The sequence below is a fragment of the Papio anubis genome, chromosome 16, assembly GCF_008728515.1.
Source record: "Papio anubis isolate 15944 chromosome 16, Panubis1.0, whole genome shotgun sequence".
Classification (NCBI taxonomy): domain Eukaryota; kingdom Metazoa; phylum Chordata; class Mammalia; order Primates; family Cercopithecidae; genus Papio; species Papio anubis.
Genome location: NC_044991.1, coordinates 4,093,603 through 4,111,892, shown reverse-complemented (window position 1 = coordinate 4,111,892; position 18,290 = coordinate 4,093,603). Strand labels below are relative to the sequence as shown.

At 58.4% G+C, this 18,290-nt stretch overlaps 1 protein-coding gene across 4 annotated transcripts in view; it reads left to right on the top strand.

Moving 5' to 3' along the window:
• Positions 1 to 619: 619 nt before the first annotated feature.
• Positions 620 to 18,290, top strand: part of GRAMD4 (GRAM domain containing 4) — a 103,472-nt gene continuing 85,801 nt past the window's right edge. The window contains exon 1 of one of the 4 annotated variants that reach the window (XM_031656182.1): positions 620 to 681. In XM_031656182.1, coding sequence (XP_031512042.1) covers positions 662 to 681 — 20 coding nt within the window. In that variant the 5' untranslated portion in view covers positions 620 to 661. Of the gene's footprint in view, positions 682 to 1,708; positions 1,865 to 2,128; positions 3,038 to 11,168; positions 12,008 to 18,290 lie in introns of those variants that run through there. The other 3 variants (XM_009217518.3, XM_017945404.3, XM_031656183.1) reach the window with 3 other exon arrangements.

Genomic DNA, 18,290 nt, shown 5'->3' with positions numbered 1-18,290 from the left:
CCAGAGCCTTGGCAGGTGGGAGTCTGGGATCATTTCTGAACAGGCTGGCTCAGGAGAGCTTCCTGGAGTGGGGAGCTCTGGAGCTAGGCCTGGCAGGCTGGGTAGAGTTAGCGTAGGGCAGGTACCCCTGGGAGGATATGGCCAGAACAGGGAGCGGAGGCAGGAAAAGTAGAGCTTGTGTTTGGGAAAAACAAGTCCTGTTTCCCTGGAGGACAGAGATAAGGCAGGAAAGCCTGGCGGGGTTGGGCAGCGGGGAGGGGGAGCCAGAGAGGTCTGGCGGTCAGGCCCTGTGCTGGATGGGGGCTCTGGGCACAAATGAGTCATCTCCGCCATCCTAGGAAGAGACCGTCCTGCAGACAGCACGCCATCGCACCCCATGCTGCCTGCGGAGGCACAGGACAGCCCTTGCGGAAGCGCTGGATCCTTTACCCTGAAATCACTGGGTCCTGCAGTTCTGCAGACAGGAACCTGAGCCTTGGAGAAGTACAGCTCACCTGAGTGCCCGCCTCTAACCCAGGTCCACCAGGGCTGGACCTGGAGGAGGATCAAAGAGAGGCCCTGAATCTTGCCCCAAGGAGCTTCAGGTTCACTTGAGCTGGGGCCCTTGAGGAAGTGGGGAGGGCGGATCCAGGTCTGGAGTCTTTGGATTGAAAGGTTGGAGATGCCTGTAGGACTCCCAAGGTCAGTGAGTTGAGGGCAGGGCACTGGGGCAGGCAAGAGACACAGGAAGGGCAGGGCAGAGCACAGAGGACCCAGCCTGGGGAGGGGGAGGCAGAGAGGGCTGGGCAAACACAGCCTCCAGGCCTTGTGTATTTTCTCCACTCTGGTTCTCCTCCACCCTCCCACCCCAGCTCCCCGCAACCATCCTCCTGGGTAAGACGCTAAAGTGGGTCTCCTAAACCTAGGGTTCTGCAGGGCGATCCCCTCTGCCCCTTCACTGAGCACTCTCCTGTGAGCTAGACAGCCTTAAAGCGGGGTGGTGGGTGGTTTCTTCTGCAGGGTCCGGAACCCGGGGACAGGTGTGCTTAGAGTGGGTCCCCTCTACTGATGTTCTGCCCCGCAGGTAGTGCCTGGGGAGATGCAGGGGTGTGGGTGAGATTCGAAGAAAGGGTGGGCCCAGAGGTCCGGATCCTGGGGACAGACAGCACCCCGGGCACCCTGGGGTGGGCGCACCAGGTACTGGCGCGAGTTTAGCGGGGTTCGTACTGCGTCCTGTCCAGCGCAGGCTACAAGCCCGGCCCCGCGTGGCGGTCGCGGAAAGGCATTTCCTCCCGGGACGCGGGTCTCCCCCGGCAGCCAGTGCAGTCCCTGACCCATCTCCGGAGCGGCGGGCGATCCCGCGGGGCGCGGGCGAGGCCACAGCAGCGTGCGTGCTCGTGCGCGGCTGAGCCCGTGGCGTCCGCCGTGGCAATCGTGGGGACGGCGTGGCCGTGGCCGGCGGTGGCCGCGCGTGCGCGTGGGTGCGAGCGGCGGGGGCGCACGTGGCCACCCAAACAAAGGCAGCGCCTCGTGACCGAGCTCGCGCGCGCGGACCCACTAGGGCAGGCGCGCCCCCGCGGACCCCGAGTCGGCCGCGGGGCGGGGGCGGTGCGCGGGGCGCGGCCCCTTTAAGGCGCGGCGCGGGGCGGGGCGGCGGCTGCGCAACGGGGCCGGGGGCGCGCAGGCTCCGCGCAGCGGGACGCGAGCGCGCGACCTGGCGCCGCCGCCGCCTCCGCGCTCGTGGCCGGGACCCGCGGGGCCGCCTCCTCCCGGCTCCCCGGCGCCGCTGGGCTCCCGGGCGGGCGGTAGGTGTAGCGCGGCCGGGCGGCCGGCGAGGGGGGCGCCGCGGCGGGTGGATGAGAGTTGGCCCCGATCTCCGCTCAGGGTAAGCGGCGCCCGCGGACACCCACCCATCCCGACCTGGTTGCCCCGCGGCCACGCTCCCTTCTGGGCGGGCGGCCCGCGACCCGGCGCGCTCGGCAGTGCTCTCCCTGCAGCCGCCGGGGCCCGAGCCTGAGACCCTCCGAGCAGGGCCCTGCGCGGGCGCGCCCCGCACACGCCCCCGGGTCCCGCGCGTCACGGCCGCCCCCCGCGGGCACCGGCGGCGGCAGGTCCGGGTTCTGCCCGTCGGCCGGGGGAGACGAGGGCATCCCGGGGTTGCGGGGCCCGGACTGGGGTGGGGGTCGCCGGACCGGTGTCACTGACGCTGGGCGACTGGAGGGGGACGGGATCGGCCCGGGCCCGCCAATGTCGTCCTGCCGACCCACTCCGGGGTGGGACGGGAGAGGAGGAGGGCGCCCCAGCCCCTGCTTTCCTACAGACGACCTCGCCAAAAAGTTGTGGGCGCTTGCCCCCTCCGTGCACCCCACTTTCTGCTCTGTCTCCTCTCTCTTTGTTCGGGATGTTGAGCTCATGGGGCTCTGCTGGGGCGGGCTGGCACCTTGGCTGGAGCCCAGGCCCGTGCGCCTACTAGAACGTGGGATGCAGTGTGGCAACCCCGGCCTGAGGCCCCACATGTCCAGAGCAGGGCGTGCACCCCTGCCAGGCCCTGGACAAGGGAGGGAAGAGAGCCAGTTTGTCCCCAGCCGGGTGGGCTGGTGCCCCTGCCCTGTTGGCTCTGTGGCAGAAGGTGCAGCAGTGCCCCGGGGCCGGGGACCTGAGTGTGACCCCCCAGAGCCAAGTCCACTTTTTCGACTGTTGCCAACCCTGCATCTCCTGAGGTAGGAAAGGTTCGGTTTGGGGGAGACCTTTTTGCAATATGGGGGTTCCCTTCTTGCCTGCCTTGTGTGGGTTAGGGAGAAAATTCGGAGGTGTCTCTCCTACACGCCAAAAAGGAGGTGCCTGAGTCCCAGCCCAGTGCAGCCCTGCCCTGGGGCTGGCTTTGGGGCTGGGCCTGGGAGGGAGGTCAGGGTCAGGGTTCTGTTGCCTCAGAAGTCCAGGGCAGCGCTCCTGAGAGGAGTCCGGGACTTGCCTCCCTCACCCTCCTGCTCTGTGACCTTGGGCAAGGTAGTGAGCCTCCTGGACCTCAGTTTCCTCACTAGCAAGTGGGCAGGGGCAGGTAAGAGGATCGAGTGAGGTGATGTGGGCCTCCCTCAGGCTGGGCTTGCCTTGGGTCGGGGTTCAGAATGGGTTTAGGAGGTCAGTCATGGGCTCTGTCCTGGGCCCTGTGGCTGAGCCTGAAGTCTGAAGTCTGTCTGCCTGACTTTTGTGTCGGCCCATTTGGGGATACACAGTCTGGCCAGGGAGCGGGTTCAGTGGCTGCCCCTGCCCCGTGCTGGGGTGAAACCACGTTCCCCTCTTGTTAGCTGGGACTCCCCAGATGAGTTACCTCAGTAACCCTGACCCTCCTTCCTGCTGCAGACCCCTCCGAAGACCCCTGCCTGGCCCAGGAGAGGGGCCCTGCCTGTCTCGCCTTCCTCCTGCCTTGGTGGCGGTGTGGACCCGTCTGCAGCACTTTGTGGTCCCAGGGCAGGGACCTCCAAGCCCCATAGTTGGGCTCACAGGGAGATGCAGCTTGGTCCTGGAGCCTGGGAAGTTAGGCACCTGGGGTCTCAGTGGGCCACCAGCTCTCTGCTCTGTTGCTCTTTCCTCTCAGCTGCCCCTGTGGCTGATGTGTGGAGTGCGGCTGTCCCAGCCGTGCAGCCTGGGGGCAGGTTGGGCCTGTCCTGTGATCTGTCTTGCACTCTGGAGAGCCATTTCCTGGAAACTGCACGGGAAAGGCTCAGAGCTGTGGTGTGCTTCCATATGGCCCTGGGAGGCTGTTTATTCTGGGTCTCCTGCTGAGGGAGGTGGAGGACCCTTCACCGGGAAAGAACCAGGTGGTCTCTCTCCAGGCCCTCCCCTTGGTACCCTCCTCTTATCTGTGGAGCCCTGCACTGGCATCAGGTAACCTTTGCTCTCTGCTCTCTGGGGCTTCACCTTCACTAACTAGAAAACGAGGGAGGAGAATCAGAGCCGGTTTTCCTGAATCACCGTTTCTGCTGTAGAATAGAACAGTGGTTCAGGCTCAATGAAAACCAAGTGGTTTTGGAGTCTAGTGAGCCTTTGCTGTCAGGGAGGGCTGCCAGCCTGAAGCCTGTTTTCTCTTTGGAAAGAGTGTCAGAGTAATGTTATAGATGTTACAGAAACAGCAGCACCCCACCTGATGGGTCCTGGTGACAACCTTTTTATTGGAGAACCTGGGGCCCCGATGGTCCCATGGTGTGATCCGTGTTAGTGATTGTGCCATCCGTGTACCCCCTCCCCTCCCTGGGGGCCACATGGAGCCTGCTTCCAGCTCGCCATGTTTCTCTGTTTGGATATTTCTCTCCGGTAGCCAAATCTACTGGGCTTTGTTTGACAGTGGGGTTCCAGTCCTATCATAGTGGGGCTCCGGTCAGGGGCTCATTTTAGGAGGCTGCCCCTTCTCGGGGAGCTGGGGAGGCTTCCCCGTATGTGGGCCTCTGTGTGTCAGGTTTGGGGGCTCCTGCCTAGTGGCCACAGTGGGGGTATTTACAGAACTCCTGTTGGTGTGGGTGTGTGCTGGCTGGGAGGGAAGACACCAGGGGCTGGCTGGGTGGCCTGGTCACCCCCTGCCTGAGTTCCGGCCTCCTTCCCTGCAAGGCGGCCCAAGAGGCTGCTGCCTGGCCTCTTTAGGGGAAAGGAGACCATCTCTGCAGAAAGCCCGGGGCAGCAGGGACAGTGCTGGGTGTGTGGCAGAGCATCCCTGCTCTGACAGAAATTGGCAGTGAATTGAGGGAGAGAAGCTGTGGCCGGGCTTAGTGAGTAACAGGCGGAAGGCAGAGGTGCTCGCTGGGAAGCAGCGTCTCTTGCCTGGCTTGGAGATGGTCGTCTGCTGGTCGCCTCCGAGGCCAAGTGGACCACTCACAGTGCTTTCGAAGGCCTCTGGTTTGGGCATCCCGCAGGCTGGCTTGGGGTCTCTTTGGCACCATGGTGGGTTTAGAAGCCTTTTCTTTGGTTTTTGGTGGCACAGCAATGGTCTGAAAATACTGCTTGTAAAGAAGTAAAAGTTCAAGTCCTCCACCGTCAGGTGTGGCTGGGGGGTCTAGGAGGAGGCCTGGATCTCCCAAGGGGACAGTTATGTGAACAGAGTGTCACAGGCCTAACCCAGCCCAGCGGGTGGGGCCCAGGCCAGCCTGTCACCTGCTTGGAGCCCTTGGCTGCTGGGGAAATGTAATAGTTTAACTTGAGAACTTAAAGGCAGGTCACTCAGACTATCTTAGAGACGGAGATGGCGCAAGAGAATATGGGTTTTGCCGGGCGCAGTGGCTCCCACCTGTAATCCCAGCACTTTGGGAGGCTGAGGCGGGCGGATCACCTGAGGTTGGGAATTCGAGACCAGCCTGACCAACATGGAGAAGCTCCTGCATTTACTAAAAATACAAAAAATTAGCCATGTCTGTCATCCCAGCTACTCTGGAGGCTGAGGCAGGAGATTGCTTGAACCTGGGAGGCGGAGGTTGTGGTGAGCCGAGATCTCTCCATTGCAGTCCAGCCTGGGCAACAAGAGCGAAACTACGTCTCAAAAAAAAAAAAAAAAAAAAAAGAAAAAGAGAAAAAGAGAAAAGAAAACGCGTGTTTCCCTAATTGGAGAAAACCCTGTTGTTTTGCGTTTGGTGTCTTGGCATGTGGCAGAGGCCTGGGCGGACAGTTTGGGCTGGTAATTCGCCGCTAATGACAGTCCCGTCTGCAGGGCTACTGTTCCGATTGTTTGGCGTTTGAGTTATAACCTAGGGTTGTGATTATGTTTAAACCCTGTGATTCAAGTCTCCTGTGGTTACACAGGAAAGGCAGGAAGTACCGGTCTATCAAAAACATTCGTAATAGTAATAGAAATCACTCATTCTGCACAGCAGGCCTGCGCTGAGTGTTTTACGTGAATCGTCTCAACAAAGCCCTCAGAGCATACAACTTCACCCCATTTTACAGATGAGGAAACTGAGGCACAGGGAGGCAGTGCAGCTTGCCTGAGTCCCCAGTTTGTTCCCGAACAGAGCTGGGATTTGCTCTGAAGGCTATGCTCATAAACATTGCAGCCTTTCTGCCTTCCGAATAATCCTCTTCTAAGAGGGATTTTGTGAGAGAAGTATCAGCAATAAACTTAAAGTCGTGATGAGACTTCTCTCTTTGCTGTCAACCATGCAGTAAATAGCAACATGTGGATAGCATGTCCTGCTCGGGGCCAGACAGCCCTCTAAGCGTGATACACGATTTATTTTCGTAACAGCTGGCAGTAGGTGCTCTTGTTAGCTGCATTTCACACAGGAGGAAGCCCTGGCACAGAGCCATTCAGCAGCTTGCCCAGGGCCACAGGTTGCTGTGTGGTGGAGGTGGGTTTGGACCGATGGGCGTGCTTTTAACCCAAGCCCCATATGCGCAGGGATTGGGTGGAGAGCATGCTTGATCTTGTTGCTGTGTGTTCTTGGGCAAGACACCTAACCTCTCTGGGCCTCAGTTTGGTCACTTGTAAACGAGGGCCTTGGCCTAGGGTATAGAAGCCAGAGCTTGAGAGCTGGCTCTGGCCTGAGGTGGCTGTGTCTGCACCACCTCCCACAGGGAGGCCCAGGTGGGTGGAGAGACCTGGCTGCCACTTCCCTAGAGGAAGCAGGTCTGCTGAGGAGCAGGCTGGGGCCTTGGCTGGGGCTGGGTGGGGCTGAGTGGGGAGGCCATGGGTGGTCGAGCAGCGAGGGCTTCTGGGATGCACTTGGCAGTGGCCGAGTCAGTGCCCTCTGTGAAGTGAGGTCCGAGGAGGCAGAGCGTGGGGGTGCTGGGAAACTGTGAAGCTCTGTGCTGGGTGAATTGTTACTTGTCCCTGGGGAACAGGAGGGACAAGAGACTGCTCGGGAGCCCGTGCTACCAAACTCCCGAGAAGCTGTAGTGGGAGAAGCTGAATGCTGGGCAGCGAGCAGTTAGGAGGGTCCAGGAAATGACTCAGCCTCTCTTGGTCGGTTCCCCTGCGGGCCATTCCTGGGACCTCTCTGCTCCACGTCCCCTCGCCAGGGAGGCCTCCTGTGAATGCCCCAGCCATGCCTCTGCTGTCACCGCTCTCCTCTTGTGGAGGTTCTGGTTTGTCTACTGTTTACCATGCTTCCCTTCTAGAAGGTGGGCTCCTGAAGTTAGGGGTCTCTGCTCATGTCCAGCGACCTGGAGTGGCGCTTCATGGTGCCTGATATCCTGGGACCCTGGCTTGGGGCTGAGCTGGGCTGTGGAGTGAGGTAGGGCCAGGGGCCAGGCTGGGAGTGAAGTTGTTTGTTCCCCACTCTTGGTGTTGACCTTGGCCACCTGGCTGAGGTGTGTTTGTCAGCATCTTTATTGAGGTGTAATTCACACACCATACAACACACTCATTTAAAGTGCACAGTTCACGGACTTTTAGTACATTCACCAAGTTGTGCAACCATCACCACAGTTGAAACCCAAACAGGAACCTGGGCCTTCTAGATACTTTAGGTACTCCCTGGACCCTTCCTCCCTGCCCCTGGCCACCACCTTTCTCTCTCTCTCTCTCTCTCTCTCTCTCTCTCTCTCCTGTTTTTTTTTTGAGATGGAGTTTCGCTCTTGTTGCCCAGGCTGGTGTGCAATGGCACGATCTCAGCACTGCAACCTCTGCCTCCCAGGTTCAAGTGATTCTCCTGCCTGAGCCTCCTGAGTAGCTGGGATTACAGGCGTGCACCACCATGCCTGGCTAATTTTGTATTTTTAGTAGAGACGGGGTTTCACCATGTTGGTCAGGCTGGTCTCGAATTCACGATCTCAGGTGATCCACCCGCCTCGGCCTCCCAAAGTGCTGGGATTATAGGTGTGAGTCACCGTGCACCCAGCCAACTCTATTTTTTAAAAACTGTTTTAGATTTGTAGAAAAATTGCAGAGATAATCCAGAGTTTCCAAATTATCCCTACCAACCATTGCAGTTAGTTGGGTGATTAGCATCTCACATTAGTGTGATAGGTTTGTAACAATCCGGGGACTGATATTGATACATTATCATTAGCCAAAGTACATAGTTTGTTCAGATACATTAGCTTTTACCTGATGTCCTTTTTCTGTTCCAAGACTGCGTCTCCGGTCCCAGATGACATCTAGCTGTCGTGTCTCTGTAAGCTCCTCTTTGCTGTGATGGCTTCTCAGTTTCCTTAGTTTTGATAACTCTGACAGTCTTAAGAAATAGTAGGTATGTTGTGGGATCTCCATCCATTGGAATTTGTCTGTTTGGACAATTGGAATTCCCCTGTTGGAATTTGGATGCGTTTCTCGTGGTGAGACCGGGGCGCCGGCTTAGCGGGAGGGAGACCGCGGAGGCGCGGTACCCTCTTACCGAATCACGCCAGGCGCACACCGTCGATGTGGCCCGCGGCCGCTGGTGCTGTCTTGGCCACCGGCTGAGGTGTGTTTCTCAGGCATCTTCATAGCAGTTCTTGGGTTTCCTTCCTCCAGTACTGCTGCCTTTGGGAGGAGGTCACTACAGCAAGCCACACTTAAGGGCTGAGGAGTCACGCCCGCCTCCTTGAGGGAGGAGTGACTGCGTCACTGATGTGGCCGTCTTCTGCAGGGGACTCTGTCTCTTCTCCTCATTTATCAGTTTATGCAGCTGTTTACTTATCCGTGTGGGTTCGTGGATACTCATTTAACCCGCTGGGTCTCTGCGGAATGCCGTTATTTTGTTTGCTCACTTGTTCCAGTGCTGGCTGTCGGGTTCCCTGGACGTACCCCTTCACGGTGGGTGGTGTGAGTCCTTCCTCACTTTCTGGCCCTACGAGATGCTCCAGGCTCAGCTTGTGCATTCCCTGCCCAGGCTTAGAGTCAGCCCCTTCTCCAGGGAGCCCGGGTTCCTTTTGTTGGAGGGTGGAATCGGAAACCAAGATCCAGGTAGCAGGTGCGCTTGTCGGTACTGGGGTGTCATTGCTTCTAGGCCCTCTCAGCTGACAGCAAGGAAAAGCACGCGTGAGCTGACGCACGGGTATGTACATGTCTCTGCCTGTGTCCGCGTGTAGCCTCCTGTACCTGTATCGAGTGAAGCGTGAGTTTGTGCTGCTGATGAACTCTGATCCGATTCCTACGTGGATCTTTCTCGTCTTCTTTCTTGCTGATCAATTCGTGTCTATTCAAGCAGCAGGAAGCCAGACTCCCACCGCTTGCCACCCATCTACTTTATCCCAGTGTGTCTGCATAGTGGGACTGGAGTCGTTAGTGGGACCCCTCGGGAAACAGTTCCCGATCCCTTGGCTGTTGCAGCATGGCTGGCTGGCTGGGGCTGGGGAGGGGCCGCGGCCTCCCCAGCGTGGTTCCATGACTTAGAGGGAAGAGGGGAGGGAAGCTGCAGAAGAACCAGGGACTTCCCTGCTGTGCTTAGTCAGCCTGGCCCCGCAGGGACAGGCACTGGCTTGGCATTGCTTTGAGACGTGAAAGTGGGACTGATTTAGAATGCATCCCGGAGTCTGGCCTCCTCAGGCAAGGAGGAGAAAGGCTGCCGGCGGGACGCTTTAGAGCTCAGACAAATCTCCGACTCCATCCTGGCCAGGTCTGTCCCCTCTCCGCCCCTGAACTTGCCACCCTGGCAGGGGACGGCCTTTGAAAAGATCTACAGAGCCACATCTGCTGGCCTTTCTGTTAAGCGTCTTTCATGCAGGACTGCGTCAGTCCCTTGCAGAAGTTTTGGGAAGACAGAGAATCAGGCAGTCACTCCCCGTCTGCTGGTTTGTCGGTGGTGTTTTCCAGGCAGCATTTTTGGGATCTGAGTGGAGCAATTTTTTTTTTTTTTGGGGGGGATGGAGTTTTGCTCTTGTTGCCCAGGCTGGAGTGCAATGGTGCGATCGCGGCTTATTGCAACCTCCACCTGCCAGGTTCAAGTGATTCTCCTGCCTCAGCCTCCCAAGTAGCTGGGATTATAGGCACGCACCACAATGCCCAGGTAATTTTGTATTTTTAGTAGAGATGGGGTTTCTCCATGTTGGTCAGGCTGGTCTCAAACTCCCGACCTCAGGTGATCCACCTGCCTCGGCCTCCCAAAGTGCTGGGATTACAGGCATGAGCCACTGCGCCCAGCTGCCTGTCTTGTTTTCTTGATGTTGGGTTAACTGCGGCCCTAGATCCAGGAAGCCTCCAGTCACAGCACCCCAAGGCCCTTGCCTGGAATACAAGACTTTTACCCTTGTGTTCGTGGTCCCACGAGGAGTTCTGGCTTCTTATCACCTGTCCTGGGCACCTGAGTGATGCTTCCACCTTCAGGGCACACATGGTGGGAGGGAGCTTCTGCCAGGTGGAAAGGTAAAGAGAGCCTGTGCCGGGGAGGGAGCGACAAGGAGGGCTCCCTGGAGCCATGAGGGAGGGGCACAGGAGTTTGAGGACGTAGGAGTGGGGATGGCTTGGGACCGGCCTCTCAGGTCAGCTTGTTAAAGGCCAGCCTCTGTGCAGGGCTCCCGGAGACCCAACCAGCATGTCCCTGCAGCTCCTTTGGGGCCAGGACTGGGGTTCCAGCCATGTGTTGGGTGCAGTGGGATACCTGGCTCCTCTGTCCGCGCCCTGAAGACCCTCATCTCTGTGCTATGGGGCTAGGCCCTCCCATGACCCCCACATTTACCCAACCCCATGGAGTGTGTCTAAGGAAGCAGGTGGAATCGGCCTGGCTCCCCGAGTCTGGAGTCTAGAGCAGAGCCCGAGGAGCCAGGGCTGCTCTGGGCGGGGGATGCTGGCATTCCTGGGAATGCAGCTTAGGGGTTGGTCCCCTCACCTGCCTATGCCCCTACCTGGGGCCAGCCTCCTGCCTTCCGGCTGACCTTGTCTCCCTGCTCGCCCTGGCTCCTCCCCACCGCCCTGCGTGCCCCACCCCTGTACTCGCTGGGCCCCATTGGTTCTTCCCTGCTTTCCAGGTTGAGATTTGTGGGCTGGCTCAGTCTGGTGCAGTGGTCAGAGGCATTTGCTGGGTGACGCTGGCCCGGTGGAGCTCTGTCCCCTCCTCTGTTTCCCCTCTGCTCCCCAGCCCAGGGCAGCCCTGGTTCCCCAGGCTCTGCTCTAGGCCCCAGACTGAGGGAGCCAGGCCAATTCCACCTGCTTCCTTAGACACATTCCATAGGGTTGGGGAAACGTGGGGGTCACGGGCAGGCCTAGCCCTATAGCACAGAGACGAGGGCCTTCAGGGGTCAGACAGAGGAGCCAGGTATCCCACTGCACCCAGAGCTCTGGCGTGGCTGAATTGCTGGTGGGGTCTCAGCTGCCCAGGGCAACTGGCTGCTGCCCCTGCTGGGACATGAGCTGGGGGGAACTCCTACCTGTCTGCTGGGGAAAGCGGCCCTGGGGTGAGCCTGGCCTGAGCAGTGACGGCCTACAGGGTCCTCTGTCTTCCTGCCCTGCAGCTGATGAAGAGGGAGCTGAGGCCCTGCAGCTCCGGGGGCACTTGGACCTGGATGGGCAGAGGTAGGAAGGTGTGTGTAGACCTTGGCCCCTGGGTGGGGAGTTTGGCGTTTAGAAGTCTGAAGCAACACCCACACCGTGTCAGTGTCCCAGAACCCAGCCTCTCACCCGGGAAGAACGGGACCGTAACTAGCCCCTGGTGCTGGACAAAGCCCGTGCTGATGATCGCGTACTTCTTCGCATGCTTTCTCAGCCCACTCTGTGCCTAGTGGCTCTTGTTTGCCACGGAACCCTGACGAAGTGGATTATGCCCTGCCCTGAGAGAACGCTCAACTGACAGCAGGAGTGGACCCCGCAAGAGTGGAGGCCCCTGTGGTCTGTGGAGCATGTGTGCCCACTAGGCTGTGATGAGCCAGTGATCTGGGGCCCCAGAGTAGAAGGTGACGTTGTGTCCCCAACCACTGCTGGACCGCAGCAAGGTGTGTGAGTCATTTCACAAGTTCTCCACCCAAGAAGTGAAACTGTCAGGTTTAAGTGTGTGGGGATGGGAAGGGGAAGACTGTTCCAAAAGCCCAGCCGTCCGGAGTGACACCGGGCCATCAGCTCTGGGAGGTGGACACCGGGCCATCAGCTCTGGGAGGTGGAGGCCCTTTGGGGTCCCGTTCCGGCTTCAGTGCCCAGGTTCGTGTCCACTGCTTGGTTTCTGTAGCCCTTCTCTTCCAACTAGGGGGATAGTCAGGGTCTGATAAAGGCTTGAGGGGGAGGGCCTCTCCCAGCAGCGTGCCTGGCAGGCGGCCCAGGCCAGGGCAGAGGGCCAGTGGGCTGGATGGGGTCAGTGGGCGAGGCTCCGTCCTATCCTGTCCTGTCCTGTCCTGTGGGAGGAGCCTAGGCAGGCACACTCAGCCAACCCCAGCTCAGGAGGGAGGGACCCAGAGGCACAGGTCTGAGGTAGGGTTGAAACAGGTGGAATTGACTGGTGGTCGTTGCTGGCTCCTGGAGCCTGACCTGCCCAGCAGTGGAGGTGGCAGATGTTTAGTGGAGAGGAAGTGAAACAGGTGTGTGTGCCAGAAGCCTGGGAGTCGGGTCAGGGCCGCGGGAAGATGGTACAGGGCTCCTGATTCTCCCTGTCTGGGCAGATGCACTCACATCACAGGATGGCAAAAGGCCTGAGGGTTCAGGGGGCCAGGGCCTGGTCAGGAGGGGCACAGGCGGGGCGGGAGTGGGTGGTATCTACTTGGCTCTAGATGTCTAGAGTGGGTGGTATCTACTTGGCTCTAGATGTCAGGATTAGAGAGAGACTCTGGGACAGCCCCAGCCCTGATGGAGCCCTATGGAGCTGCCTTCAGGGACTCTGTCCCAGAGTCTCTCTCTAAACCTGACATCTAGAGCTGTGACTCAGGGTGGGAGGGCCCTGGGGGCTCACCCCCAGCCACCCCGTCTGCTGTCAGACTCTAGGAGCATGGGAGAAGCCAAGTAACCCCGGTGACTGCCCAGTGTCCCCCACAGCCCGATGGGTGAGGAGCTGGTGGGGCAGCAGGGGCAGAGCTGAGGTCAGCACAACTCCGTGCCTGTCTGCCTGTCTGTCTTACGTCCCTCCAGGCAGCACCACGCAAGGGCAGGGAGGTGGCAGGCCTGCTGAGCTCTGCAGATGCGGGGCACACCCGGCTGGCTTGTTGTAGCACCGCCCCGGGTGAGTGCCGTTCATATTGGGATCTGCGAAGTGGGTCAAACCACTCTAGAAGGCAAAAGGGGAGCTGTGGCCTTTGGCCAGCCACCTTCTAAGCTTTTAAAAGGCCCCACCCCAGTCCCTCACAGTCTTAGCCATCAGCTGCCTTTGGAGAATGAGCGATCTGAAGATGTTCCTGGTTGGGGGGCAGGGGTGACCAGTGTTCCTGGCGCTGAGGGGTGCCCACCCTTTCCTCCGTCCTCCTTCCCTGGCCTGATCCAGGAGCCCCAGCCTCGCCTCTCCATCCCCGGGGTCCTCAGGCTCTCCTGACGCAGGTCTCGGGAGGGCATGTGACACTGGCATCAGTCCGGGCTGGGCAGAGCCTGGATGTGGCCCAGGCTGGGCTGGAGCCGAAGCCTTTCTTCCCAGGTCCTGTCATAGCTATGGGGCCTGGGGCTGGTGACCCGGCCTCTGCCAGCATCCCCCCACCCCCTCCCACGGTAAGGTTGGTGACAGCAAAGTTCTTGTAAACATTTGAGATGTCCTGTGTAAAGTGCTGGCCCCTGGCAGTGCAACCACAGCTCGTCACTGTGGCGCTGGGCAGAGGGCTGGGTACGCAGCAGGTTCTCCATCAGTACCGATGGGAGAAGCAGGGGCGGCGGGGGGACCTGGATGGGCGACACTCCCCGGCCTGCTGGTGCTCCAGGGAGGACCTTTTCAGAGTTGGGAGACCCTGGCCCAGTGTCCTTGTCCCTCCAGTTGCTGCTGCCTTCCCAAAAGCTCTGGAGCCTTGTTAAAGAGGGCAGCTCTGGATCTTGGGGGGAGTCCTGGGTGTGGGGGCAGCTCTGATATGTGGGGGGGCCCTGGGTGTGAGGGCAGCTCTGATATGGGGGAGTCCTGGGTATGAGGGCTGTGCCTCACGTGGCCTGAGGGCAGATGGCCCAGTGTGGGGCCAGGCTGTCTGTGGGGATGTGGAGGGCTGCCCAGGGAGAAGGTGAGTGGGTGACCCTATTATCTGAAGACCTGCTGGGGCCAGGGGATGTGGGGGGTGGCTGCCACCCCTGCAATGACCCTGGAAGGGCCGATGCTGCCCCTGCTCTGCAAATGAGTAAGCGGGTGTCTGCGAGTTCCTAGTTCTGCCTGCAGGGCCCATGCTCTGTGGCTACCCCCCAGTCTCACTCTGTTTGCTTCATTTGAGTATTTTAGAAGATCACTCATCTGCCTCATGGGGTGGATCCTTAACTCTTCCGGCCCAGCCCACTCCTGAGGTTTCTAAGTGACCCACCTGCTTTGTGTGCACGGTTAGGCCTGCTGTGCTGCCTGGACCTCGGCCCCGGCCCCCACCCTGCTCCGCAGCAGCCTGCCTGCCTCCCCTCCCCCAGCCCCTCAGAGAGGCCTCCTGTCAACACCCTTTCTGCAGCTTTCTCCCTACCCCTTCAGCCAGCTCCCCGCCTGGCCCTCCTTGCTGCCTAGTTTCTGTGGCGTGTATTGGTGGGGAGGCCCTGTCGTCTCCTGTAACTCCTACGACAGCCTTTCAGGATGGGTCCTGGCCTGGTTGGGAGCCATGAGTCTGGATGATTCATGGCCACTGTTGGCCCGGGTGGGCAGAGCCCTGACAGTCAGGAGAGCCTTGGCCTGGGGGGGCCAGACCCCTGCCCCCACATCTACACCAGCTGCTGGGCTGCCTGGACAGCCCTGTGCGCCGCATGCCTCCTGCATCCAGAGGGGCTGAGCTGGGAGCCTGGCCGTGACAGCTCTGGGGCCACATGGATGGCCCTTGGGCTGACTCCTCTTGGTGGGAGGCTTTGATTGGGAAGCTGGGGGAAGATGGCTGGTGGGTGGGGTTCAGGAGTGCTGGGTACCTCTCCCGCTGCCCTTCCTCCAGCCGATCCTTGGTAGAGAGCTGAGAAGGTGCAGGGGATGGGTGAGCATTCCACTAACCCCGAGGGCTGGGGTTGGCCAGGAGCTCTGTCCCAGGGAGGAGGTGACCTGGGGCGCTGTGTGTGTGACCAGGCCTGCGCTGCTGCTGTGGACGCTCGGTCAGCTAGTGTCTGCCGGTTGCTCATGACTGGCCTGGTTTGGTGGCCTGGTGGAGCGGAATGGGAGGGGAGAAATCCGGGCTGAGCCCAGGTGAGTGTCAACAGGGGAGGGAGAGAGCAACAGAGGTCCCACCAGGGCGTGATGGGTGAGAGGAGGAGGAGCTCAGAGAGACTGGGGGAGAGTCCACAGTGTTGTCTGAGGACAGCTAAGGATGATGGACATTACTAGTTTTTAAAAACAGCCAGAGGCCGGGCGTGCTGGCTCACACCTGTAATCCCAACACTTTGGGAGGCCGAGGCAGGTGGATTGTCTGCGGTCAGGAGTTCGAGAGCAGCCTGGCCAACATGGTGAGACCCTGTTTCTACTAAAAATACAAAAATTAGCCAGCATGGTGGTGGCAGCTGTCATCCCAGCTACTCAGGAGGCTGTGGGTCGAGAATCGCACGAACCTGGGAGGTGGAGATTGCAGTAAGCCAAGATGGCGCCACCCAACTCCAGCCTGGGTGATAGAGCGAGACTCTGTCTCAAAAGAAAAAAAAGAAAGAAAGAAAAAAACACACCCCAAAAAACAGCCAGAGAAGGCAAGAGCCCTGGAATGGCCTAAAGTGGGAAACTGCTCCCCTCTCAGCCACGAGGTCCAGTGTGTGATAGTGAAATCTCTCTTTATCTTAAATTCTCTCATCAGGGACTTAAACAGAAATTAACAGGGCTGGGTGTCATGCCTGTAATCCCAGCACTTTGGGAGGCTGAGTTGGGGAGGACTGCGTGAGCTCAGGAGTTTGAGAACAGCCTGGGCAACATAATGAGACTCCATCTCTACTAAAAATAAAAACGTTAATGTGTGGTGGTGCATATGGTAGTCCCCAGCTCACTGGGAAGAAAACTGAGGTGGAGGACTCGGCGACACACCAGAGTTGAAATTCTGGTGAGCTGCCAGTCACTACTGCACTCCAGCCTGGGCGACAGAGTAAGACCTTGTCTCAAAAAAGTTACATTATGGCTGCATCAGAAAATTGGGGTTTGTTGGTTTGGACAGATTTATAAATTCATTTGGGCCAATTTACTGAAGCTCCATAGAACCAGCCAGCCGGACATTGCTGAAGTCCTAGGTTGCACCCCTCAGAAAGGCCACCCCAGACTGAGGCTGGCAGTAGCTCCATGGGAGTCCAGCACTTTGGAGGCTGAGGCAGGTGGATCACCTAGGGGACAGGAGTTGGAGAACCAGCCTGGCCAACATGGCAAAACACATCTCTGATAAAATTAGCCAGTGGTTGCGGGCAGCACAAGAATCCTAACTGCATCTGAGGTTGAGGCATGAGAATGGCTTGAGACTCAGAGGCGGAGGAGTTGCAGTGAGCTGATTAGCCACTGCACTCCAGCCTGGGTGATAGAGCAAGACTCTGTCTCAAAAACCCCAGAAAGGTCATCCCCCGCACCCCTCAGTTAGCCGTGCCCAGGGACAGTCAGAAAGCGTCCATGGCATCAATGGGACATTGGGGCCTAGCCCAGGACTGGTGTGTCCCCTCCTGTGCCTGCAAGCTGCACGCAGCAAGGCCCTCCCTCTCACCCCCAGGTCCCCACACCTGTCAAGGGCATCACGGCACGTTCCAGGAGAGTTGATTGGTGTCACTGGAGTCGAGACCCCATCCTGAGGCTCAGCTCAGCAGGGCCACCGGGGCTCGGGTTAGGTGGTGCCACAGATGGGGCACAGTCCCCATAGGGTTACACCCCCAGAGTGCCCCAGGGAATGAGGCCCACTGCCACTGCCACCAGCCCAGCTGACTTAATTGACAAATAAGTGTGGTTCTTTTAAGTTGCGCAAGTGTGTATTTTTAAATAATTGACTGCTTAATTGTATGATTAAAAACAGCGGAGCTGGGTGCAGTGGCGCGTGCCTGTGGTCCCACCTCTTTGCGAGGCTAAGGAGGAAGGATCCATGGAGCCCAGGCGTTTGGAGCCAGCCTGGGAAAACAGAGGGAGGAGACCCTGTTTCAAAAAAAAAAAAAAAAAAAAGAATGAAGTGAGTTGTTTGCACTGAGTCATGGTGAGGAAGGTGAGGAAGCCCCACTGTGGCTGTGTGGTGAACTCAGTCACTCACAGCTGGGAGGGGCTTGATTCCGTTTCTCTCCTGAATGTTTTCACTATTCCGACTGCGTCAGGGAGGAACCACATCCTCTGTGCCTGCAGAAGCAGGATTTCTCTCCCGAGAGTCTCGGAATTCTGTGGCCCACCTGTATGGTGATCAGCTCCGCGAGGGGCTTTAAAAACCCCAGCGTCGGCTGATTTGTGGCCGGCATCGTGGAGGGGATGCTGGCTGCCTGCCTTGCTTTCAGTTCCACATGGAGACAATGACTCTGCTGCACTGAGTTTCAAGAATTTTGGCAATAAAAAGAGCCTATATGACCTATTTATAAAGTATTCCAGAATCACTTACATGAATATTTTGTCCTAAATTCTGTATAATTAGAAGATACAAACCCCACATTGTGATTATTTTTGTTCACCAACATAACCTAAATTAGAACTCTCCATGCGGGCTTTCAAAAAAGAAAGCATTTGAACAAAAACATAAAAGGAATTGGTTTTATCCACACCGTTCTCAAATACTTGAGAATACGTGTTTGCTTAAGTAACATCGAATCCTTGTTTACCGTTATTTGATTTGCAGACCTTTCCCCTTTACCAGTAGCAGAAAGGTAAGTCGTACTGAAACGTTTAAAAAGTCGTAAGTTCTGACTTTGAGGCCTGATGAACCATCACGGGATTCTCCCCTGCCTGCTTCCTTCTCCCCAGAACCTCAGGTTAAGCAGAAGATTCCTTGCGGGTGGCCCTTGTTGCAGGCGGTGTTCCTGAGAGACATCCCAGTTTCTGCATGGACAGGGAAAGGGACGTTGTTCTTGAGCATTTGGCAGGTGGTCTCTGAGTGCCTCTTCTCCGCTGGGCCTGCCGCACAGGGAGGTGGTGGGACCCCCTCCCCCCCCCAATTCCTGCCGTGGGGCCTACCAAGAGTCCTCTGGCGGGCAGGCGGGGGTGGGCCAGCGTTGCGTTAAGTGTCTTTCCCATAGCCGACTTTCAGTGTGGGGGCAGCCTTCTAAGGGAGGAGGCTTGTAGGCCGAGTCTTCTTCCCCTTTTCATCATTTGGGCTTCCGGGGCATAGAATGGGATGCGTCCTTGGCCTGGGGTCTGTGCTGCTACTGGGGGTCTGTGCATCGTCCTCTTTTGTCTATTTTCATTATTTTTATTTATTATTTTGAGATG